The following is a 25,514-nucleotide window of genomic DNA, read 5'->3' on the forward strand; positions in this document are numbered from 1 at the left end:
TAAACATATGTTATCCCTTTGACCCCTCCTTAAATGTCAGCATTTCATGTCCCCTTGTCGTGCTCCAACTTCCCGCCCCTCAGTCTACCCTCTGCCTTCCATTATTCCCCATCCTCCTCCACCTCCTTGCCCCTCTGCCTTCCATCATGTCCCCTTTTCCCCCTCACAGCCCTTGCACAGTCTTCCTTCCCCACTGACCCCCTTGTGTTCGCTCCTCCCCTCACACCCCACCCTAGCCCCGGGTAGATATGCTGGTTCCTGAACGTGGAGTTCTGCCCGGGTACCCCTGCACAGTGGTGACCTTGTGGAAAACTGTGTCAGCCACCGTGAGGAGAAGACCCCTGCACTCCCCAAACTGGCCACAGTGCTGGTCAGTGTCTGAAAGTGGAGGCCTGTACGGGTACCACAGGACAGTGGTGTCCTTCGGGACAGTGTAGGCAAAGAGCAGGTGCAGACCAACCCTCCAGCCCCAGCAGAGTGGCTTTCATCCCAACCAGACCCTCGCAGCGCTATGACAGGTAGGCGATGTATGTTCCACTCACCTCAAAGTCGCAAGTGAACTGAGGCCTGACCTGTGCACGTCGCCCCTTTGCAAACGGGTTTCAGGCCAACGTAATTTCCCATTGGCAAGATCGGAAGGCATCACGAGATCCTGGTGAACAGCTGTTTTAATGAGCATTCATGATATGTTAATGAATGCAAATGACATTCACGCCACTAGTTGGTGGGATAACTGACCCGCCATAAACACACCATCGGGAGAATCGCAAACTGGTTTAACGCCAATGGGATTCTGACTTTTTGCCTGCTGTTGGATTCTCTGCTCCTGCCTGTCACGAAACCCACAGTGGGAAGGATGGGAAAGTTGCATCCAGAGAGAATTACCTAGCTTCAGTGATTCAGGGTTCGGTGTCCATGTGAAAGACCTGATCTCATATCCTGAGTTAATTCCTCCTTTTTAATAAAACTCTACCTTGCCATTCCTTTTCTCATTTCTCCTTCGCTGTATGTCCCTTTCTGTCCCTCTCCCTTTGTAACAAAGTCTGTAACAAAGACACCTACAAAAGTCAGTGACAGAGCAGGCAAAATATAACAGGCACAGATTAATGGATAGGCCATTAAGCACCAAGAGAGATGTTGGGAGCTCTGAGATCATTACTTTACACGGGCTCTAGTCTCGTTCTTTCATATCATGCCTGCTTTCTATTGCAGAGACAATGACCCACGTAGAGAAATGAAAATTCAATCCTCGTTAAATAGAACAAACTAGAAGGTTGTAACATGTTGAACAGGACTTCAAAATGGATGAACAACTAAGTAAGATTTATCCATTCAAAATGCCAGCCGTTGAGAGAGAGTTGCGTAATTAGAAGTAAGATTGTGTGTAAGTCAGAAAAATGGAAACACAATCTAGCTGTAAGTATACTAGAATGAAGTATTCGTAGAGCAGCTCTGAGAAGACATTACACTTACAGCAAACTGCCAGCTCTCGTTTATAGGCGTTGGCTGCTCTGTGACTGTATGTTATGCAGCTAGTCCTAAATGGTTTGGCGTATGGACCATTTTTAGAAAAAATATTTATTCCCTTAAATAGAAAGCATGTGCAAACCACTGGCTGCTCAATACCAGATGTTTAATACCAGTATAAAGGCTGTCACGCTCTGGATAGGAGACACAGGGTGGGTGAAACTGACCCCTGGCTGTAATTACAGAGGAGTTTGCTCTTTAAGACATCATTTGGAACTTTGCCAGTGGATTACAATAGTGTCTCTCTCCAACCAATCAGAAAGGCTAATGGAAAATTGGCCTTTATCTCAATGGGACTGGAATGTAGAGGAGGAAGTTATGCTTCAGTAGTTTAAAGTCTCAGACACCACCTAGGGTAATGCATTCAATTTTGGGGAGGGTGTATTGGGTTTGGTGGGGAATATAGCACAGATTCACCAGCATGATACCAGGACTTGGAGGGTTAAATTAGGATGACAGGGCGCATAAACATGGCTTACATTCCTTTGAGTTTAGAAGGTTGAGGGTGACATCATCAAGATTTTTAAAAGGAATTAAGGATTTGATAGGGTGAATACAGAGAAACTGTTTTCTCTGGTGGGGCAATCCAGAACAAGGGGGTATTTTATTAAAATTAGAGACAGGCTATTGAGGAGTGAAATTAGAATTATTTTTCCCAAAATGCTGCAGCTGCTGTAACGATTGACATTTGCCAGACTGGGATCAATAGATATAAAAACAAAAAACTACTGCGGATGCTGGAAATCCAAAACAAAAACAGAATTACCTGGAAAAACTCAGCAGGTCTGGCAGCATCGGTGGAGAAGGAAAGACTCTTTTCTTCTCCACCGATGCTGCCAGACCTGCTGAGTTTTTCCAGGTAATTCTGGGATCAATAGATTTTAGTTGGTAAGTTTATCAAAGGCTGTGAAGCAAAGGTGGGGAAATGGGATTGAGATAAAGATCAACCATGATTGAATTGAATAGCAGGTCAACTGATCCAATATCTCCTTATGTGGCTCGGTGTTATATTTGTTTTATAATACTCCTGTGAAGCAGCTTGGGACATTTCTTTACGTTAAAGGCTCTATATAAATATAGATTGTTGCTGAAGGTTGGGTTATTAAATACCTCTGCATGGAAGCAGCTGGTGGAATATTTTTGGCTTCTCCTATTCTCCTTACGCTCTGTTTCTATTGGCCAAGCTCTAACTGACCCTTGCCAATCCTGTAAAAGTGGCTTCACCAGCAAGATGGCCCCAGGAGGATTTCAGATCAGACATACGTCTCTTTTCCTCCTTCAGATGTCATGGTCCCGCTGTACGTTTCTAGCTCTCCTGTGTTTATTTTAGAATTGCAGAGTTTAGGAATTCCTTTTCTCAATTCAAAAGGCAGAAGTTCCCCAAGTAGCTGGGAATGATCCACGACAAAACCACTGCGAAAGCCACACAAATACCACAGGCCCAGTTTCTGGGCATCTGCCAGTGGGTATTACATAGAATTACATCGAATCTTCAGTACAGAAACATTCGGTCCAACAGATCAATGCTGATTTTTCTTATTCATTCAAAGCATGTGGGCTTTGCTGGCTGGGCCAGCACTTATTGCCCATCCCTAGCTGCTGTTGAGAAGGTGGTGGTGAGCTGCCTTCTTGAACTGCTGCGGCCCATGGTATGTAGGTACACCCTAGTGCTGTTAGGGAGGGATTTCCAGGATTTTGACCCAGCGACAGTGAAGGAACGGCGATATATTTCCAAGTCAGGATGGTGAGTGGCTTGGAGGGGAACTTCCCGGTGGTGGTGTTCCCATGTATCTGCTGCTCTGATTCTCCTCTCCATAAAAGAGAGTTTCCAAACACATGGGGTGGAATATTCTGGTCCCGCCTGCAGTGGGAAGCATGGGTCTTAATTTGGTGTGAGGCCAAAAATCAGCTTCCTGACTTCAGGATGAACTGTAGGAATTCTGTCCTCGGGATTTTAAAGGCAGGTTAAAGGTGGGTCAAGTTTCCCAAGAAACACTGTTCATTTCCCAACAAACAAGGGTGAGTTAGAGCTTGGCCAAGGGAAACAGAGTGTAAGGAGAACAGGAGAAGCCAAAAATATTCCACCAGCTGCTTCCATACAGAGGTACTTAATAACCCAACCTTTTAGTAGATTCAACAACAAGAACAATCTATATTTATCGAGAATCTTTAACCCTTTTTGCATGCATTAGCATTTCATGCATGCTCTTTAAAAGGCCACCCTACCTAATTAAGTTCCCCTCCAAATTAAGTTCCCCACTAGCAAGAAATTAGAATGCTCACTTTTACAACGGCAATAAGTGGTTGTGCAGCTGGTGAGCTTGACTTCTCCCCTGACTTTGAGGTGATTGGATGCTGCATTCGCCTTACTGGGGACTGCTTACAACTTAAATCATATCGCATGCGGGTACCACAAGCTGCGCCAAGCCAGGCAAAACGGCCAAGGGAGGGAGGCTGTCCAGGTGCCTTTAAATATGGTGCCCAGACCATCAACCCCATGAGGTAATGGCGGGGACAGTGACTTCCTGCCCACCCACCACAGGATTTGCCGTGAGCTGAACATTACAAGATCACGCGTGTTCAGCTGTTCCATCCCCACCCAGCAGAAATTACTCTGACCTCTCTGCCCACCACTGAACCTAGACTCCAGGATGGAAGGTTCTGCCTATTATATCACCTCATCCTAGACTTTTCTGAGCAGGATTTTCGTTCCCACCAGCGGCGAGCGTGATGGTGGGTGGGGGAGGGAAGTATCGCGGGAGTGCGGAAGTCAGGTTTACGTCAGCGTGAAATCAGGTGGCGATCACCCACTCCAGACTCCAATGGAGGTGCCTGTTTCCCTCCGCACCATGTCAGGAACAGCATCTGAATACATTAGAATATCATGAATGCTCATTATGAAGGCAGGCCACTGGAAACACACCCTCACACTGGGCCTAAAGGCCATGCTGCTGCCTAGTTAGACCAGTGTCATTCACAATCAGATATGAGGGACGCACACCTGACAAACCACTTCACTCGTGACTTTGAGGTATGTTTGTCTACCTTACATCACTCGTGGCCCCTCCAACTCTGCGCCAGGCTGCGCAGGCAATGGCACAATGATTTCAGGGTGGTTTCAGAGCCTAGGCTATATATACCAGACCAGCGGTAAGGGGTGAGGCGAGGTGGGGGGTGGTGTGGGAGGGAGGGTGGTGTTGAAATGAGCTACAGGGCAAAGGCCTGACTGGGCAGGTGGGGGAAGACAGGACAGAGGCAAGGGAAGGGGCTGGAGGCAAAGGCCTGACTGGTGGGGGGAGGAATACTGGGGAAGGGTGCACATGATTGGGTGGGAGTTGGTGGGAATGTCCTCAGGGCCAGAACGGGTGGAGAGCTGAATGAGGAAGCTTCAGTTCAGATTGCTGAACTTGTAAAGACTGTCCTTGTCCCAGTCCAGGGAGGGGGAGGGCATGTCAGTGCAGTGTCAGCCATGGCCATCCAGGTGCATGGGGCCTAGCCACGCTTGACGGTCCAGGGTTGGGGGGGTGGGGGGAGGTGTTTGGGCATAATACTGGGCCACAGACGGCACAGTCACAGTCAGGGGCAGTATCCGCAGCCTGTAGATGGGGAGCAGGTAGTGTAGAGCTGGGCGCTTGATGCTTTCATGGGGAGGTCTCTATATGTCACTGTGAGCAGTAAGGTCCACATGGGGCACAGGCACATCCCCCTCAAACGATTCAAGAGGTAAGACAGAGATATCCACCACAATGACAATGGGCTCAAGGATTACAGGGGGAGGACTGAGAGTTATTGGAGGGAGGGAAACCTGTACATGATTCTCCTCCAGGATGATGGGAGGGATTTTCACAGTCACACAGGGAGGGCCAAAGCTGGTCTGGTAGTAAAACCTCAGCTCCACCATCTTGCAACCCGAACCTGTGGCACAGCTGAAAATGAACCTATGAAAACACTCTGGTGGGGAGGGCTCTTCGGGCTTCTGGGAGTCGTGTATCCAGCATTTGGAGACATCGCAGGCGTCAGCACACCCACAGTGCAATGGGATAGCCTCATCCCGCGAGCACAGGAGTGGATCACTGCACTAGTGGCCGGACCAACTTAACAGGCACCCAACTGATATCTGTATTCCCAAATAAGGAGGAATGCACAGCTGAGACATGTTAGGAGCATTTTAATGACAATAGGTGCAATCAGGAGCCTTAATTCATAAAGCGCATTCATGCAAGATTAATTCCAATTTGTGCCATTAATTGATCTCCTTACAATAACCCCCGTGTCCCAAGTGTAGAAATTTCCCAGTGCAGCAATAAATCCAAAACCATGTGGGTTACCGGACAAACTGCAGAACTGCACTTCCAAACTCCTCCATCATACATTGCGATCTGCGGGATGCATCACTATAACATTAAAATACTCAAATATGTTACCAATTAGTCATATAATAGCCTGAATAAGCCAGACCCCACTGTTTACAGATTCTACTCCTGACACTCAGTCCGCCCTCCGATACTCGACTGGGCTTCTCCTGCCCTCAACTGCAGCGATCATTTTAAATCTGTGCCCCTTTTAAATCTGTAATTGTATGTACAATAAACTAACCCCATTAAGCATAACAACCGTTTCAATAAGTTATTAATTTGTTAGCCTGTAATTTGCAGGGCAAAGTGAACTATAGGTTTGAGTGAGCGTTAAGAACAGAGGGCAGGATTTTCCACACCTCGGACTAGGTGTGATGGAGGGCGGGAAAAGCGGTGTTTCTCCCGCCAGCTGCAATGACAGGTTTTCACGTCTGACCGTGGGCTTCTCCCCTCATTAAATATGCATCAACAGGAAACATGTCATATTGCGGTTAGGCCGCCTGTGATTCGCCCATCCTGCCATAACCTAAGCGGATCATCGCAGAGGGCAGCTTATTTAAACCACACCTCAGCACAGCCTTCTCAGTCTGCAGCCCAGGACTGCTGCAACAGAGAGATGGCCCTCAAAGGGAAGAAGATTGTAACTCCGAGATTAACGACGTGTCACTGGGTCACTTTCTTGACACCATCAAGGATCGTTGGCAGGATCTCTACCCCCCACCGTGATGCCAGAGGGAGGTCCAAAAACCTCTCAACTGCGAGGAGGAGGTGGCCAGGGTGGTGAGCACAAACTCAGCTCATAAGGGATTAGTCATTCGATGCAGGAAGAGGATGAATGATCTCATCCATTCCACCAGGGTAAGTTAACTATCTCATCACTCTTCATTCAGACTCTCATAAGCCCATCAGACACTCGAAGGATGAGTCTCCACAGGGATCCCACTCACTGCCAGTTCAAGGGACATCACCACTCACTCTCTCACACTCACCCTCACATCTCCATCTGGGCTCTCATCCTGTGCAGCTCGAGTACTTATCCCATGTAAGGCACCCACATAAGCCAGGCATCCTTAACATCTGCCTTGACATGCGTCCTGATCACACTCTTGCCATCTGTCTTTACACAGGACAAGCTCGTCCACAATAAGAGGGAGAGGTCCCAGACCGGTGGTGGGATGCACTAATTATCTCTATTCTCTTTAATAGGCACCACAACTAAATTCCCCAGGGACACTGGGAGCCAGCACCTCATCTCCAGCCCCGACGACACCTCAGATGAGGATCCAGATGGATGACCCATCACAGCACCCACCCACACCCCCACCCTCCACTAGCACAGAGACACACACCTCAATGGGAGCTAGACCTAGAGCAGGCTAGGTCACAATCTGCTGAGCACAGCACAGATTCAGGTCTGCAGCAGGCAGAGGCAGGGACATCCAAGGTCACCGACATTCGGAGGGCTGGTGGAGGCCAGGATTCTGCTGAGTTGCAGTCGGATGATGAGCCTGTGGACTCGGGCCAAACTCAAATGTTGGAGCTGCAGCGACAGACGTGGGAATATCAGGAAGGGTTGTCAGATGCATCCCGCAGATCGCAAGATACGATGGAGGAGTCCGTCCACGTTCAGTTTGAAGTCATGGCGTTGGCAATGCCAGCTCACTGAGGTCAACACTGGTAGATGGCGAATCCACGATCTCACTCCAGGTGCCCCTGCTCCTCAAGGAACCAGCCAGGGGCCTTCGGGCACCCATAGGGACAAGGACCAGCAGCTGGACATCCCGGGGCCATCCACTCAGGTGACTCCGGAGTGTCCAGCCAATCCCAACCCCCTCTGCCTGTGACCCCATCATCTCCAGCTGCACAGACCGAGGAGGGTGCACTAGCCCTGCAGCAGGAGACCCAAAGCAGGCCGGAGCCCTCCAGAGGACACCCGCCAAAGCCATCACAGACAACAGGGTGCATCAGTCAGCAGCTGCCTCCACCTCCACTGTGGATGTCGGGGCTGCACCTCGACATAACGATAGAGTTAGGAAGATCAAGAAATACTAGGAGCACAAAGGTTTCACAGGTTTCACCAGATGTACATAATTTCCAACAACGTAAATAGAATGGCACCCATTCCACATCCCCTCTTGTGAGAAGTCAGAAGGTCCAAAGAGACAACTGTCGGTCTGTAACGCTTTGTTATGGGCATGTGAAGCAGCAGTGCACTGTTCACAGCTGAGTTGGTGAGAGAGAGTGTATGGAAGACAGCTTGAAATCATGTGGTGACCCAGGGGAGAGGAACATCACAAGGAGAGTTAGAAACTCTGGAGGTGAACCCTTGCAGAAGGCGTCTGTGAGAAAGCATCGGTTTGGGAGAAAATTCCAAGGTGAGTTCTTGGAAAATGGGGATTGGAAACCCTCGTGTGAAAGGCAGAGTTCAGTGAGACTGGTGGGCTCATGGTGTGACAAGCAACTGGGGGGAGTTGAGGAGAGATCCATAGCATCTCTCTGGGTGGCATCTGTCACTTGGTTTCAGAGTGTGATGTGTCTGACCACAGGGCGCCATAGAGTTACATGGACTGTGTACTTACTGTGAACATTAACATATAAGATAGCTTTTGCAACTTGTGTTATCCTTACAAATCTGTACATATCTGTAAAGATATAAAGTTGTGGGTGAGTTTTGTAATATAGTTAATCTTTTCTTGTTTAATAAATGTTTTATGCTTTTGTTATAAGTTAATCAGCTGACTCCTGTGACTCTGTTCAGTAGCCACTCTCCACATATCTAAACAAACAAATAAAAGTTAGGATCTATCAAGCTGGGTTCCACTATGGGATCAGGCTTGTCCAGTGGTAACCTCAGCTTGGATCATAACGGTGTGAAACTGTAAGAATCCCAATGTGTATATTGACCAGTGAATGTAGGCTTGCAGTAGGTACACGGTGGTAGAGAACCCCTGGTGTACTAGTTGAGAAATCTGCCAAGGATGTGGTAAACTGTAGCTTTCTGTACAGTATATTTTCTTTGATTTTGTCTGTATCATAACCTGTTGCTCAAATTAGAAGTACTTATCTGTTAATAACTTAGAATTTGCAGAGCTCCTGCCAAAAGATAAGGAATATTTTTGAGTGTGGTGAGGAGCACTAATCTATAGGCCTGCTGACAATAGGTAGGCTAGTAAGGTACTAATTGTGAGAAGTCAATAAGGATATTTCCTTCTCAAATATATCTATTAGTCAATTGGTAGCACAGAACTTGAGTATTGCTGAAAAAGAGACATGTCGAAGCTTTTTGCCTTGCACTCATCAGGAGGGCAAAGCCTGTACCAATCTGAGTCCACTCGCCAGCCTATCGCCACTCTCTTCCCATACAGGACTTAATTTTAGGGAATGAAGCAGGGGAAGCGGTAAAGGTATCAGTGGGGGAGCATTTTGCAGATAGTGATCATAACTCCGTTAGATTCAAGGTTGTTATGGAAAAGGACAAGGATGGGCCAGAAATCAGAGTTCTAAATTGGGGTAAGGCCAATTTTAATAAGATCTGATATGATTTGGCCAGAGTGGACTGGGAGCAGCTACTTTTAGGTACATCCAAGTCAGGGCAGTGGGACTCATTCAAGAAGGAAATAGGGAGAGTACAGGGCCAACATATTCCAGTAAGGACAAAGGGTGGAACCAACAAATCCAGGGAACCCTGGATGTCAAGGGATATACAGGATTGGATAAAGAGAATAAGGGAGGCTTATGGCAGGTACCGAGGGCTCAAAACAGCGGAAGCCCCAGAGGAGTATAGAATGTGTAGGGGAGAACTTAGAAAGGAAATTAGGAGAACAAAAAGGGGGCATGAAAAACATTGGCAGGTAAAATAAAGGAAAATCCAAAGTTATTTTACAAGTACATTAAGAGTAAGAGGATAACTAGGGAAAGAGTAGGGCCCATTAAGGACCATAGTGGTAATTTGTGTGTGGAGCCGGATGATGTAGGTAGGGTTCTAAATGAATACTTTGTGTTGGTGTTCACAAGTGAGAGGGACGATGTGGGTATGGAAATCAGGCAGAAGGACTGTGATATAATTAAAGAAATTAGCATGGAAAGGCAGGAGGTTCTAAGTGGTCTGGCAGGCTTAAAAGTAGATAAATCTCCAGGCCCGGATGAAATGTATCCCAGGCTGTTGAGTGAAACAAGGGAGGAGATAGCAGGGGCGCTGGCAATAATTTTCAATACCTCTCTGGCCACAGGAGAGGCGCAAGAGGACTGGAGGACAGCCAATGTGGTACCATTATTCAAGAAGGGAGGAAGGGATAAACCAGGGAACTACAGGCCAGTCAGTGTAACCTCAGTAGTGGGGAAACTATTGGAAGCAATTCTGAGGGACAGAATTAATCTACACTTGGAGAGGCAGGGATTAATCCTGATTAAATTTGATTGAATTTTTCGAAGAGGTGACCAGGTGTGTAGATGAGGGCAATGCATTTGACGTAGTCTACTTGGACTTCAGCAAGGCTTTTGATAAGGTCCCACATGGGAGACTGATAATGAATGTAAGAGCCCATGGGATCCAAGGCAATTTGGCAAATTGGATCCAGAATTGGCTGAGTGGCAGGAAGCAGAGTGTGATGGTCGAGTTCTTGTGACTGGATGCCTGTGTTCAGTGGGGTTCCACAGGGATCGATGTTGGGTCCCTTGCTGTTTGTGGTATATATAAACGATTTACACTTGAATGTAGGAGGGTTAATCAGTAAGTTCACAGATGACACGAAAATTGGTGGGGTGGTAAATAGTGAGGAGGATAGCCTTAGATTACAGGAGGATATAGACGGGCTGGTCAGATGGGCTGAACAGTGGCAAATGGAATTTAATCCAGGTAAGTGTGAGGTGATGCACTTGGGCAGGACAAACAAGGCACGGGAATACACGATGAATGGTTGGACCCTGGGAAGTACCAAGGATCAGAAGGACCTTGGTGTACATGTCCACCGGTCCCTTAAGGTAGCGGGACAGGTAGATAAGGTGGTTAAGAAAGCATATGGGATACTTGCCTTTATTGGCCGAGGCATAGAATATAAGAGCAGGGAGGTTATGCTGGAACTGTATAAAATGCTGGTTAGGCCACAGCTAGAGTATTGTGTGCAGTTCTGCAATCTGCATTAGAGGAAGGATGTGATTGCACTAGAGAGAGCGCAGAGGAGATTTACCAGGATGTTGCCTGGGCTGGAGAGTTTTAGTTATGAGGAGAGATTGGATAGGCTGGGGTTATTTTCCCTGGAGCAGAGGAGATTGAGGGGAGACATGATTGAAGTGTATAAAATGATGAGTGGCATAGATAGGGTAGACAGGAAGGAACTTTTCCCCTTGGTGGAAGGATCAATAACCAGGGGGCATAGATTTAAGGTAAGGGGCAGGAGGTTTAGAGGGGATGTGAGGAAGAATTTTTTCACCCAGAGGATGGTGGGAGTCTGGAACTCACTGCCTGAAAGGGTGATAGAGGCAGAAACCCTCATAACATTTAAGAAGTATTTGGATGTGCACTTGCGATGCCATGGCATACAAGGCTATGGACCTAGTGCAGGAAAATGGGGTTAGAATAGCTAGGTACTTGTTTGACTGGCGCAGACTCGATGGGCCGAAGGGCCTTTTTCTGTGCTGTAGACCTCTATGACTCCATGACAGTATAAATTGTTGTTTTCCCTTTATATTGGTATTCTTGTGACATGTCCTGATTAGCGCAAGACAAAAAGCTTCAACATGTCTCTTTTCTCAGCAATATATTTATTAGCTGTCTATTAGGAAAAGTGCTTACTTAAGAGATGCATCTGTCTGCTTGATGAATATTGTTACAGCAAGTCACTATTATGGCACCTGTAAGGTGCCTAAATCCAACTTGCACAGATATGTTATTACCTTTCATCATAACATTCCACCTGTCTGGAATATTTAACAAAGCTTAAACTGGTCTGGAATAAACATTTCCACAGCTGAGAGATAACAATATCAAGAGCAACACTGATGGGGAATAACTGAAAAGAAAGGTCACTCTAGACATTTGAGGGGGAATGTAGGAACAAAAAACACTTTTTAAATGAATTACGACAAAAAAACTTGGCCTTATTCCTCGTCATGCCCTGTGATTAACTGATCTGGATTGAAAACAAAATCTATTCTCTAACTTTCAGTCTTTCTAAAATAAATCCGCTGAACTTGCTGTGCTGTGAGACTAAAACAAATGCTATCAGGAAAAACAACAGAGTGCAGGCAAGTGAGAAGCATTGGTATTTTGAATTTATGGAGACTAGACCTTAGGAAGACAATACAACTAAGATAAGATAAAGCGCCATGGTCCAGCAAAGTTCAAATTTTGTTTTCTGGAAGATTGACTGCAAGGGGCTTCACATAATAAAAGAGCACTGGAGAAGGAGAGATTGACATCTTTCTGAATGGATTCAAATAATTGGAAATTGTGCGTTTAAAAGAAGCTTTGTAGTGACCCAGGTTCAGACCCTGAACAGGAGCATAAGAGGTTGAACAGGTTGGAAGACTCTGCAGTGGTCACTAGGCCAACACGACAGTTGAAGGAAGGAGGAACCTGATCGAGTATCGGCGGCCCGACCGAGGGTCAGAACTAGAATCTGTAAACAATGGGGGCTGGCTCATTCAGGTGATTGGACTAATTGGTAACATATTTGAACATCCTAATGCTAGGTACTTTTGAAGTATTCATTTGCTGGGAGTTAAAGTAACAAAGCCCCTCTGTTGTTTTTTTTAACTATTACTTTTCTCTTCTTTCTCAAACCTGTTAAATTTGTAATCAATTTTTGTAACCATTTTAATTTTTCTGGAATCATTTTAAACCTGTGCCCCTTTTAAATCTGTAATTGTAGGTACAAATAAACTAACCCCATTAAGCATAACAATCTTTTGAATAAGTTATTAATCTGTTAGCCTTTAATTTGCGGGGAAAATTGAACTATAGGTTTGAGTGATTATATCACTTTGGCTTTGCTTGCTGCAGCTTGGAGCCTTTCTCTGCCTCTCACTCTTCACTTAACAGGACCTTTTCCAGGTCCCTGTCCTTCCTTTGACTCGAAGGTCTGCTTGGCATGTTCTCCTGTTCCACTCCTCTGGATTCTTGGGGACTTACTTCTTTAGCTGGGAGTGGCTATCTGCCCCTTTTCCCTCAGTCTCTCCCTGGCAGCTACTTTCAACCAACTTTATCCTGGAACTAGCTATCTGAGCCTTCTAGGCTGCTTCTGCCTGGCAGCTGCCTTCAAACTGAACTCAAAAACTGCTGTTTCCAGTTCCTTCTGTGCGTGTCTGCGGGAGGTAACTACCTCTCTGGACCCCTGTTGCTAGGCAACAACCCAGTTTTTCTACTCTTGCGTTTGCTTAACCTCTCTTACAGTCGTAAACTCTCATTAGAAATGCAGGCACCTTTTAAAGTGAAACTAAAACTCAGCTTGACCTTTTCTTAATACACAGATACAGAAATACAAACATTGAACCTAATGCTCATTCCTAACACCCAGGGATACCAATGTAACTAACTTAAACTATCTGTATTTCCTAACAACCCGCTATAAGATTGGTCTTATTGGCAATCTTGTAAATAGGGCCCGAGCCATTTGCTCACCATGCAGGCTTGATGCTGAAATAGGGGCATCAAAGGCATCCTGCAGGATAATGGCTACCCCGATCAGATCATTTCACACTGTATATCACAAACTCATGAACGGGCCTAGGGCCGTCACTTTCATCCCTGAAAAGTGCCGGAAAACTGCCTGGTCTACCTCAGATTACTCTGGAAGTGTAAGGTATCTCGAAAATCTGAGCAACAGGTGAAGCTAGCTGTTTCACGCTGCGACTATGCAGCAGCAACATGAGTGGCATTCGCCACTAACAGGATGCTGCCGTTAGCCAAAAAGACGTTCTGCCTATCACACAAATGAGGAATGTAGTATATGAATTTCAGGACCAGTGTGATGCTTGGTATGTAGGTCATTCCTCCCAAAGACTGGTGAATCATATCAAACAGCATGTCCCAGCCAATGTTCGCGATGGGCAAGGTACAGACTGTACCCAACCAGCCCGTACTTGCAAAACTCAAAACACAGTGTCCAACGTTAGATGTGATTCTGCGGTTGGACAACATTTGCTAAATAATCCTCAGTGTGCTAAGAATTACGCTGACAACCAATTTAAGATTGTCAATCAGGCTCTCAATGTGGTGCATTTGCATGTACTGGAAGCTACATATATTAATAAACAGGGTCCTGTTCTTTGCAAACAGAAAGAACATGTACACACATTGTGCCTGTTTCAGCTGAACAAAATTAGTGACAGCCATTCACTGAATCATTCCTCAGGGAAATGCCTTGACCAATCAGAGTCAAGTTGCCTGGTTTAAATTTCAAACGATGTTTGCCAGTTAACTGTAAGTCACCAGCAATTGGTGCATTCTCCATGGCAACACCTCTGCCAATCAGAGTCCACTTGCCAATCAGCACCCTCTTCTCATACAGTATAAATTGTTTTCCCTTGTATTGGTATTCTTATGAAGTGTCCTAATGAGTGCAAGGCAAAAAAGTTTTGACATGTCTCTTTTTTTCAGCAATACTCAAGTTCTGTACTATGAAACAACCATTTATATCCCAATATCATGCCACATGTTCCAGTCGATACAAACCATTGTTAGACTTTCAGGTGATCAAATGGGGGTGGTATCCATCTTTGCATATCTCCCCCTGCATGGTTCCAATGTCTCGGGTAGTGGCTAGATTATCAAATGCAGTCCTCTTAAAAAGTAAGGATACAAACATCATCAAGAGAAAGCTATCAACTTACAAGTCGTATCTACGCTTTCACTAGAATGCCACTAGACTATTTGATAATCCTGCACTGTAATAACATAATGGTTTGAATTCTGATTCTGCCAATGTTGTGCTGGCTGTTCCCCAGATCCCTTGATTAATACTCGCATTAGCCAGAACAGGAGCCACCTTTTGACACACATCAGGGTGCAATACCATACAAGTCAAAACTATCGCTAATTCATTTACCTTCCTATGATAGCTGAGCAATGTGTATCATGGCACTGGCTTTATTCACAGTTCTATGTGGTTCCTTGCACAGGGCCTCAAACACACCCACCCCTCACATGGTTTTGTACCATCACCTGACTCCCCACCTGCCATCCTTCTGGACTACTGCAAAAACCTTCCCTTGGATCGCACCCAGGTGGTTTTCCAGTTCCTGTTTGGTGGTGTGATTTGCCTATCCCTATCTTCTATTCTAAGTGAGGTATCCCATTAATTCATATTCTGTCACATACATGAGCCCTGGAGGAACTTACAATACAATACAATACTCTCATAATATCCTTAAATCAAAAATCAGATACTCACAAGTGGCCCCAATTATTAACACATTTTGTTTGTTTATTTTTGATGGCTTGTTATTTTCTCAAAGGTAACCCACTAAATTGTGAGGACATTTTTCACATTTCAGAATCATCCCAAATTCAAATTACCATGTTGTTGGGCTAATGAGTTTTGTCAACATACAATATGATTTCAAACCCCTTCACAATTTTAAAGACTCAGGTCACCCTCAGCTTTTTTTACCTTCTTCTGAGGTGCCTCCAAATCCCTTTTTTTGTAATACAGAGACCAGAAATATGAACAGTGCTGTTAAGTGTGGCCCAACCAGGGTTTGATGTAAGTTTAATATAACGTCTTTGCTTTTAAATTTTATCCCTCCCTGAAATGAACCCTCGTGCTTTATTTATATTTTCTTATAGTTTAACCTGTGTTTCTGCTTTTAATGAATTGTGAATGTGATTCCTTTGTGTCTCTACCCCATTTAGACTCTGGCTTTTCAAGTAGACAGCCCTGTTCCTCCTACCAAAATGCACCAGCTCCCACTTTTAACTGCACTGCAATTCATTTGCCAACTGTGCACCCATTCTGCAAGTTTGGCAATGTCTTGTTGTATTTTATTGGAAGCTTCCTCAGTGTAAACTCTAATCCCCATGGGATATAATGCCAGGTATAAATTGGTAGGAGTGGAAGTGACAGCACTGTGCATTGTGGTGTGAGCTCAGCACCAGCTGTGCAAATATGTCAATAATTCTATTGACAGTGACAGTGGAGCCTTGCTGCAATTACATTATCGTCATCAATCCCTCGAAACTAGGATGATGTCTGCTAGGCACACAAAGCGTGGTCCACAAAAATTACATTATACAAAAGCATCAATTCAGAGCCACTTCATGGAAACTGAACTCATTGTTTAGTCACTAGTCCCTTGATAACACAAGCCTTATTTCCATTCTTTAAATGTTTTGCAGTAAGGGACAGGAAGTCCCACCTCTCACTGTCTGTATTTAAAAACAATCACAGTGAATGCTGTTTCCCTTCATCTCCTGCTCACTTTCCTCTGGGAGTTTGAGCTGAGCACTGAGTTCTCTGCCACTGGGGTCCATTATGTTAGAAGGAATAACCAGTGCACTGGGGAGTTCTCAGGTCCAGCTTGCACCAGACGAACTGAAAGCAAAGTTTAAAGATCCCCATGCTGGAATTACGCGTTTGTTTCCAGGGTAACTTGCTGCAGCTGGTGGCTGTAGATTTAAGCTATGGAAGAGTTTGCACTTGCATAGCAGCCTCAGCATATCCTATCATTCCATGGTGTTTTAATGGAATACTGTGCAGCTACTCAGTGCACAATCTCCCAATGTGGAATTAAGGATAGCAGTGAGCTACCTGCTTTCTGATTTTCTGCTATCTCCCGATGCGTGTGGTTTTGTGTTAGTAACAGGACACTGTCTTTGTGAAGAAATGCTTTCTTATACCTTACAAAGTCCTGGAACATCCTGTTCAGGGCTGCCCAGTGACCCTGATCCAGGCTGACTCTGTGTGGACTGTCTAGCTACCGCGCTGAGTGCTCTACCCATGGGACAGCACGAGATACCTGATCTCCCATCCACGTGATAGTTCAGCTGTCTTCACTCCTCATGGAGCCATCAGCTGTTTGAGAGTTTTACATTCCAAGTCAAGTAACCAAATTCTTAGAGCAGCTCAAACTCTCCAGGGGTGTGTTACAATTAAGACGGTGTCTCCGGAAGTTTGTTACTGCTAGTCACATGGTGGTGCTGTCTTCCGGATGGGACATTAAACCAAGGCATAGATGTAAATACCCAATGCTGCTTTGGTGAAGAAGATGAGAGGAGTTTTCCCAGTGTCCTGGGCAATATTTACCCCTCCATCAACAGCACTAAAATATATCTGGTCATTATCACATAATTGCTGTGTGTGGGATCTTGCTGTTCACACAGTGGCTGCCACGTTTCCTACATTTCATTACTGACAACACATCGGAGGCACTTCATTGAGTCCAAGGCACTTTGGGATTTCTGGAGGCTGTGAAAGGCACTATATAAACAGAAGTCTTTCATTTGGACAGTGTGTTATATTGATTGAGCAGTATGTTGGGGAGTGGGGGTGGGTGTTGTGGGGGGGAGGGGGGTTCCATCATGGGAAGGACTCCTAGTTCCTGAGATATTCTAAATTCCTGGCCAGTCCGTGAAGACAAATCTTGTCCTGGGTGATTTTCAGATGCTAGTTGTTGTGGTGTCTTTGATGAACAGACCACAGGAGACTCAGGTACAGGTTACAATTGTTTATTCGGGCAATTGCAAGGAGGGCACCATCTCAATGCAGCTTGAGACAGTACTCTGCTAAACTACAAGTGTTCATCATATTTATACATTATTGGTCACATACAAGAACAGTTTCCAGATTCTGATCTTGTCAACATATAGGTTTACATTAAACAGACAAGTCTCTGGTACAAAGGTAACCCTACTTTCACCCAGGCCGAGACCTGTCTTCCTATCTAAGCTGGGACCATCTGTCCTTCCCCTATCTGTTGAAGAGCACACTTAATCTATGTTATTGCCATCCTCTGATTCCAGTCTAACTCCCAGGACCTTGCTGGTGATTGCAAACCCAGAGGGTGTACAAAGTTTGAGAGTGTATAAGGTTCATTTGGTTTAACTGTTTAATTGTTGATTTACTGGTTTGCGCTGGCCTGCCTATAGATTCTAATTTAAGTAATTCATTCTCTTATAATGAATTCTCCCTTACCATAAATTCTCATTTACTTTCTTCCCCCTAACAGTCCCCCCTTTTGGTCCTTGGCTTAGCCCAATGTAGCCAATGACAGTGCTGTCCGCTCCCCCACCTTTACGCACTGCCACCCATTGATGCTGACCAGTCCTCCAGCTTTGGGTAGTAAAGGTCAGACCATCTGTATCATCTGGCCATTCAATTCAGGCCTCAGGCTTATTAAATTCCTTCTCCACCTGTTAAAACTCCCCCAGCGCCACCTTTTTTGTGATTTCCGGGTGCGATGAATCAAGTATGTTAGATATATAATCAATATCAATTGAAGTATCACTAGGCATGGGTGATAATCTGAATCCAGGGGTGGATCTGTACATTCGAGCCCCAATTCCACAAATCCTCCCACCAGGCGGAAGCATCTATTTGTTCGATATCCATCTTTAAGACTCTAACCTGTTGCTGCCGTGTATGGTAAGTTCTGTATATCTGCTGAGCCTGTCTCCGAATCGTGGTTAGGTGCTCTGTTAATAGGGGAATTTCATAGGAGAACTGGTTGAAATACTGTGTCAGGTTATCCTTAAGGCTTTCCTTGACCTGAATAGTAGTCGTTCCTCTCTTGTATATTTCAACCAGTTCCACTTTCCTCACCCTTGCTGGTGTCTGTGGGTGTAGGCACACTGAATGATTATGGATGGGGCATATACGGTTGTTCCCGTATTGGATTCTTTCCTGCCATGTGGTGATACAATATTTCCCATTCCCTGTATATGCAACATGGGTCGGTTCTTTTGCAGCCCATATAGTTTCCATTGTACAGTTTGCTGCTGCTTTAAATCCACACTTCGCTTCATCTGTCTCATATATCGGGTGTGCACATACTACTGCGGTGGCTTCTATCCTACACTCTTCTAATGTGGTGCTAACTACATTCCCTTCTATGTCTACTGCATATGGTGGAATGTCATGATACCTAATACAGTAATCCCCCCCCCCCCCCCCCCCCCATATAACCCCAATATTTTCTTCTCTATATAATGTCCTGCCGGGTGTTGACATAGGTATGACAGGTATTACTAATACAATACCTATTAGCATATTACTATTCACTATACATTCAACGTTCATTCTATATACACGTGTTAAACCTCTGAGCTGGCAACCGGTCAAGTCATGATTCTTGTGTCGTGAAAGATTAAATAAATGTTCATTAGTTATCCATAAAGGAATTACCCCTTCATTAATCTGTCTTAAATTCTCTCGGGCTTGTTCCAGTGCCCAAGATCTATAGGTGCAAACATCATTTCTGCTCACTTCATCTGAAATATTTTCCCCTATTTCAATCAGTTTGTTGATAGTCTTCGCATGACTTTCGGGCACAGTAACCAGGCTTTGGATTAACCGTGTCATGTCCTGGTCTGTGTTTAATTGGGTGTTATGAATTCCCTGTCCCTGCTCTAGAATCTCCTTAAGCTTAAAGCTCAGGGTCCGGACCCTCTGGTCAACAGTTGCTAGGTCGATGGAATTAACTATTGATGTCCCTGTATTGAATGAGCGTCATTTATCAGGCTGCGTTTAACGCGGTTCCTCCCCAAGCCTGGTCGCATCCCGCTGTTGAACTGAGATGCTTCAGTCACCAGCTGGCCCATTCGAGCCGTATTTAGTGCTCGAATATGGGTTGAGCACCGCTGGGGCGGGGCAATTCCGGATATGTTCAAGACTCCGGGTACCAGCTTGTGGTGCACATTATCCATACAGAACTTCTGATTAACCAGTACCAAACCATTCGTTGGGCCTGGATGCATAGTCGGACAAGGTGGGTCAGTCGGTGTGGTTTGAGGGGCTTCAATTATCTCTACTCGGACTGTGGAAGTAGATGTGGAAGGTGGCTGGATAGTGGCGGACATCCCACGCCCGATCTGAAGCAAACCCTTACTACAATTTGAAAGCACTTGTTCTCCTACTGTTACATTTATCATTCCCCGTCGCGTGTCGCATTCGGCACTGTCCGTGCTGTACCAAAGTCCCTCCTGCGGTGCGGGATGAGCAGTGATGATCCCCGACCTTGTTACCAGTACTGATATACCCACAACCAGGATCGTAGATCTGTGGAGACATTAACATTGGCTCCCGTTCTCCGGGTTACCACTTGGTCAATTGTCATGTATCTTTAACTGTGTGTAATGCCTCCATTTACTTCCCGTTCTCATATCTACAAGTGCCCATGTATCACCTGTCATCATTCCCTCGTATGGTCCATGCCTGTTCACTCCGGGCTCACCTTGACCATCACCTTATTCCCCACTTGGTCCATTGTTGCTCTTTGGATTTGCCTGTTTCCATATCCTTAATCACCTGTCGGTCTCTGACTTCCTTCCTTAACTCATGCAATTGCTTATTTATTTCCCTCACGTTTATTTCCTTCCTTTTAGTAGTCCCACATCTCCCCCTCCTACTATGATTCCCTCGGGTAAGTGCATTGCTCTCCTTGCCATTATTTCAAATGGGGTGAACCCGGCGGTCCTGCTTGGGGTAGCCCTAAGGCACATTAGAATATTGGGCTACTCCCTGTCTCTTGAATTGCTTTTGTGATTGATGTTTTTTTTAAAAGTTCAGTTCATCCTTCCCACCATCCCCGAGCTCTGTGGCTGGTAGGGAATGTGGAATTTCTGTTTATATTTAAATTTATACATTTCTTTAATGACTTTTCCTGCGAAATGAGTTCCTGATCTGAATCCATCTGGGTAGGGTCCCTCCACTCCTTCCAGTTTACTCTCTCCTGCTGCTGTCTCATGTCAGACCTCAATTCCTTAAACAAGTCTACAATGCACCTTCTTATCCTATCTTTCAATTAAACAGACAGTGATGGTTCTCTCTGGGAGCCGCTTAACTCTGCCTGTCATCATGGTGTTAATCCTGTGGTTTTACTCTTTGTAGCTGGCAGGCACATTAATACAAGCAGTAATACATCTATTTAGCCTTTTTCCAGCTTTCCCTTTACCTATATCCATCTTGTGGTAAATTGTTGTTAAGTGTTATTTCTCCTTATCTTTCAATTCCTGAACTACAGATTCCACGTAGTTTTACCTCTAAGTTTTTTTCCCTGACCATGATCATCCTAAGATTCTCTTGATTTCAGTTTCTCTATTGTCTTGATCGTTTATAATGTTTCCTTGCTCTTTAGGCCGTATTAACTATTCCGTGTCAATGAGGATCTCTGTCTCCTTGTTATCTCCCCCTGTGTGGTTCCAATGTTTCAGTCAATGGCCAGATTATCAAATTCACTTCCCTTAAAACAGTTTGTACATTATTTCCTCTTTCCCTAACTCTTTCTCCTACTTGCCTCATACCATTTTACACATGCAACAGCTACCATCTTATCTTGTTCAGGTTGTCTGGAAAGACTTTACAGTCCAATAAAGTATTCTCATAACAGATTTAAAACAGAAATCAGGCATTGACATGTTTTGCTTCCTTATCTTCTTCTCAAACAACATTTTATTGTCCCACTAAATTTTATCTGACTTTTTTTTTGCATTATCCCAGATTCATTACCTCGGCCAAAAATTGGATTTCTGCCAAACTTTGTCAAGGTCTTGAGCTTAGCTTCATATTTTGGGAACAGACTTACAGATACAAAAGCTTGCAGCATTTGAATTAGTGCCAATTGTTTTTAAACCTTTTAAAATGAAAATTTCCTTTTGAGAAATTATCAGGAACCAAACCTCAAATTTTAAACTTTGTAAGAAATGTAATTTACACTATCAAAATTAAAACTACCTCTTTCTTATGTGTATTGATTTGTATCCAAGTTATAATTCCCGTATGTTTATCGACACATTCTTTATCTTTGATAGCATCCTAGTGATTCAAAAGTAACCTGTTAAATTACACTGCACTTTACATCTCAAAGATTGTCCCAAATTCAAATAACAGTGCTGTTGGGATGCAGATTTCCTTTCATATTTAATTCATCTCATCAAAAGATTTTTATCCATTGGAGCCATCTAGACCGTGTGTTTATGCCTTTTGGTTTTCCTAGAATCCCTTGAACTTCAGTTAATTTTTCCCCTCAGGATTTTAGAAAACTAACTCGTCTGAGTTAATGTAACTCGTATGTATCAATCCCAATCAGCTTGGAAGCTGGTGATGCGAGTCTGCAAAGGGGGTGGTACAAAGGTTGGTTCATCTAACCCTGTCTGGCTTCATGATACCTTCAAATTGCAACCCCTTTTTCCCAGAAATCTCAACTCAAACCTTATACTCAAAACTTTGGAATGTTTTAGTTTACTTTTCCTTTAATCTAACATGGGGCTTTCAACCCTAAAGTGCTGAACTGCACACACAAATAACAATTTACGGGAGAAAATACATTAAAGCTCACATACAAATGCTTCCTTGCACACAAACAAACATACATTTTGAGGTATGTATTTATATTCCTGTATCCTTAACTTAACGCCTTAAAATTCTCATATTCTAAACGAAACTTCAAATAGCAGTGGGGGAAATAAAGGAATCTTGAAGGCTCCACCTTCTGGGACAATCAAACTGATGAAAGCTGACATTCCCCCTGCCTGTCAGTGCTTATTAACTCCCCTAGGGGTTACGCCCCTTTTCTCTCTCTCTCTCTCTCCAGCACAAGCAGCTCTTGTAACTTAGATCAATTCATTTTTTTAAGTCACAGAAAATTGAGCCGAGTCCCAATCATCCTTCACTTTCAGGAAAATCTCAGCATCCCTCACGGGACATTATACACCCCCAATTCGTCTCTCCCTCCCCCAAGGCTTCCTTAACTGCCCTCTCAAACTCCCTGTGCAGGACTGTCGCCTTCCCCTGATCTGGGACGTCCCCAGGTTTCGCCCAGTCTCCACTCCTAAACTGTAGGGGTAATCTTCCCCAGATATCCCCTGGGCATTTAGCCTTCGCCAGTATGTGGGTATCAAGGGGTTGCATTGCATGGAAATCTTGCATTTCCCGCAGTTTGGTCCAAAAATCTGGGTTGCTATGCCGAGTTTTAAGGGTCAGCAGTTCGTTAAGCAAAACCTGCTTGTCCCCTGGGCTGAATGGTACGTGCTTAACCTTCTCCGTAACCCTCTCAATCTCTTCATCCTCCCCCTATTCCTCAGCCCCCTTTCTCCCTTCGGGTTTCAATTTGCCTTTCCTGACTTTACATTTCCTAACAGTTATTGCCATAGGGGCCGTGGGGTTCAATGGGCGCAGTGGGGCGGGTGGTTTATATGAGGGTGGAACTGCCTCAGCTCCTTCATAGGCTTCTCCCTCGGAGCTTTCCCCCTCTTGATCAGTGTCACTGCAGCTCCTGCTGCTGCTGCTCTGATCTGTCCTGGATCTGACTTTGTTTCTCTCTCTCTAATCGACTGGAATTTAGTATTAACCCGTCTGCACAACTGTAGGTACAGTGTGATAATAACCATCATCCTTTCTTTCCCTTATCCTTTTTTTTGCTCTAACCACCACTGATTTTGTTCCCCAGGGGTTCCCTGTGGGTTCCACCGCTCCTTCTGCATTTTAGTAATTATTTTTGACTGTTGTTCCACTATGAACCTGGTAATGGAGTCCGCGGTTCCCCAGTTGAGTTCCATAGCGCTATTCTGTTTCCCTGACAGCATTCTAGTCCTATTTTCTGTCTATCTCTATCTCCGTTCGCACGGTCCTAACAACTTAGTTATCTGAGGTATGTATGTGCGGTTTCACTGGAGTCCGGCCTTCCTGCGCGGCTTTGGCTAAGGTTATATTTCAAACCGTAACCCGCCAGCAAGGCTCTGCCTCCTCTCACTGGGTAATGGTTCTGGCCCTTCCTGTGCGGCTTTGGTCCCGCTAACCCACCTGCACGGCTCCGCCTCTTACCCCTGGCGCCTCCTATCTCCTGTCCTGAGTCCTCCTCTTGATTCTTTGATACTTGACCGGACCGTTCTCGGGTAGTTACTGCACTAACTACGGGTGGTAAATAAATATACTCACCCACTTAGCAGAGCCATCCCGAGGATCCGATCCAAGTCTCCTGCCAAATTGTTGTGGTGTCTTTGATGAACGGACCACAGGAGACTCGGGTACAGGTTACGATCGTTTATTCGAGCAATTGTAAAGAGGGCACCATCTCAATGCAGCTTGAGACAGTACTCTGCTAAACTACAAGCGTTCATCATATTTATACATTATTGGTCACATACAAGAACATCCTCCAGATTCTGGTCTTGTCAACATAGAGGTTTACATTAAACAGACAAGTCTCTGGTACAAAGGTACATGCATCATCTGACCCGACCTTCACCCAGGCAGAGACCTGTCTTCCTATCTAAGCTGGGACTATCTGTCCTTCCCCTATCTGTTGAAGAGCACACTTAATCTATGTTATTGCCATCCTCTGACTCCAGTCTGACTCCCAGGACCTTGCTGGTGATTGCAAACCCAGAGGGTGTACAAAGTTTGAGAGTGTAGAAGGTTCATCTGGTTTAACTGTTTAATTGTTGGTTTACTGATTTGCGCTGGCCTGCCTATAGATTCTAACTTAAGTAATTCATTCCCTTATAATGAATTCTCCCTTACCATAAATTCTCATTTACTTTCTTCCCCCTAACACTAGTCCATTGCTAATCTCTTGTCTGATATTTCAGTCTCGGTGATGGATATACGGGATGTCCAAGAGGGACACCGGTCAGAGGTGATGAAGAAACATGGCCGCAGTTTCCCGGAGAAGCGGTGTTTCACCATCGTGTTTGTGGGCAGTCGGACAAACCTGGACCTGGTGGCAGCTTCAGAGGAAGAAGGGAGGCGATGGGTTCAAGGGCTGAAAAAACTGAGAAAAAAAGCAGAAACCATGAGCCAGCGAGAGAAGATTCACCAATATCCTTTTCAAACTGCTTTCTATGGTCAGATACAGTCATGGGTTCTTTAATAAATCCACATTGTTTAAAAACCATGGGCAATGATCATTTGAATTCCCCAAATACTCTGCCAGAAATGGGATTTTTTTCCTAAAGAGAGTAGCATTTAGACTGGGTAATGTACCTGTTAGTAGCACACGTGTGTGTGTGTGTCTATAGAAATGTGTCTGTGTGTTGTGTGTGTGTCTGTGTGTGTCTCTATGGAAATGTGTGTGTGAGGGTGTTGTGCCTGTGGAAGTGTGTCTGTGTGTGTCCATGGAAATGTGTTTGTGTGTGTCTGCGTGTGTGTGTGTCTGCGTGTGTGTGTCTGCGTGTGTGTGTTTGTGTGTCTGCGTGTGTGTGTGTCTGCGTGTGTGTGTCTGCGTGTGTGTGTTTGTGTGTCTGCGTGTGTGTGTGTCTGCGTGTGTGTGTTTGTGTGTCTGCGTGTGTGTGTGTCTGCGTGTGTGTGTGTCTGCGTGTGTGTGTGTCTGCGTGTGTGTGTTTGTGTGTCTGCGTGTGTGTGTGTCTGCGTGTGTGTGTTTGTGTGTCTGCATGTGTGTGTGTCTGCGTGTGTGTCTGCGTGTGTGTGTTTGTGTGTCTGCGTGTGTGTGTTTGTGTGTCTGCGTGTGTGTGTGTCTGCGTGT

General features: G+C 45.1%; 1 protein-coding gene across 1 annotated transcript in view; it reads left to right on the top strand.

The window, feature by feature from the left end:
- LOC144668091 (1-phosphatidylinositol 4,5-bisphosphate phosphodiesterase delta-3-like) overlaps positions 1-25,514 on the top strand; it is a 200,989-nt gene that overhangs the window by 35,902 nt on the left and 139,573 nt on the right. The window contains exon 3 of the mRNA XM_078529869.1: positions 24,622-24,850. Within this exon, the coding sequence (XP_078385995.1) occupies positions 24,622-24,850 (229 nt within the window). The remainder of the gene's footprint in view (positions 1-24,621; positions 24,851-25,514) is intronic.

Source organism: Cetorhinus maximus, chromosome 25 (genome assembly GCF_964194155.1).
Source record: "Cetorhinus maximus chromosome 25, sCetMax3.hap1.1, whole genome shotgun sequence".
In the NCBI taxonomy this organism is placed as follows: Eukaryota; Metazoa; Chordata; class Chondrichthyes; order Lamniformes; family Cetorhinidae; genus Cetorhinus; species Cetorhinus maximus.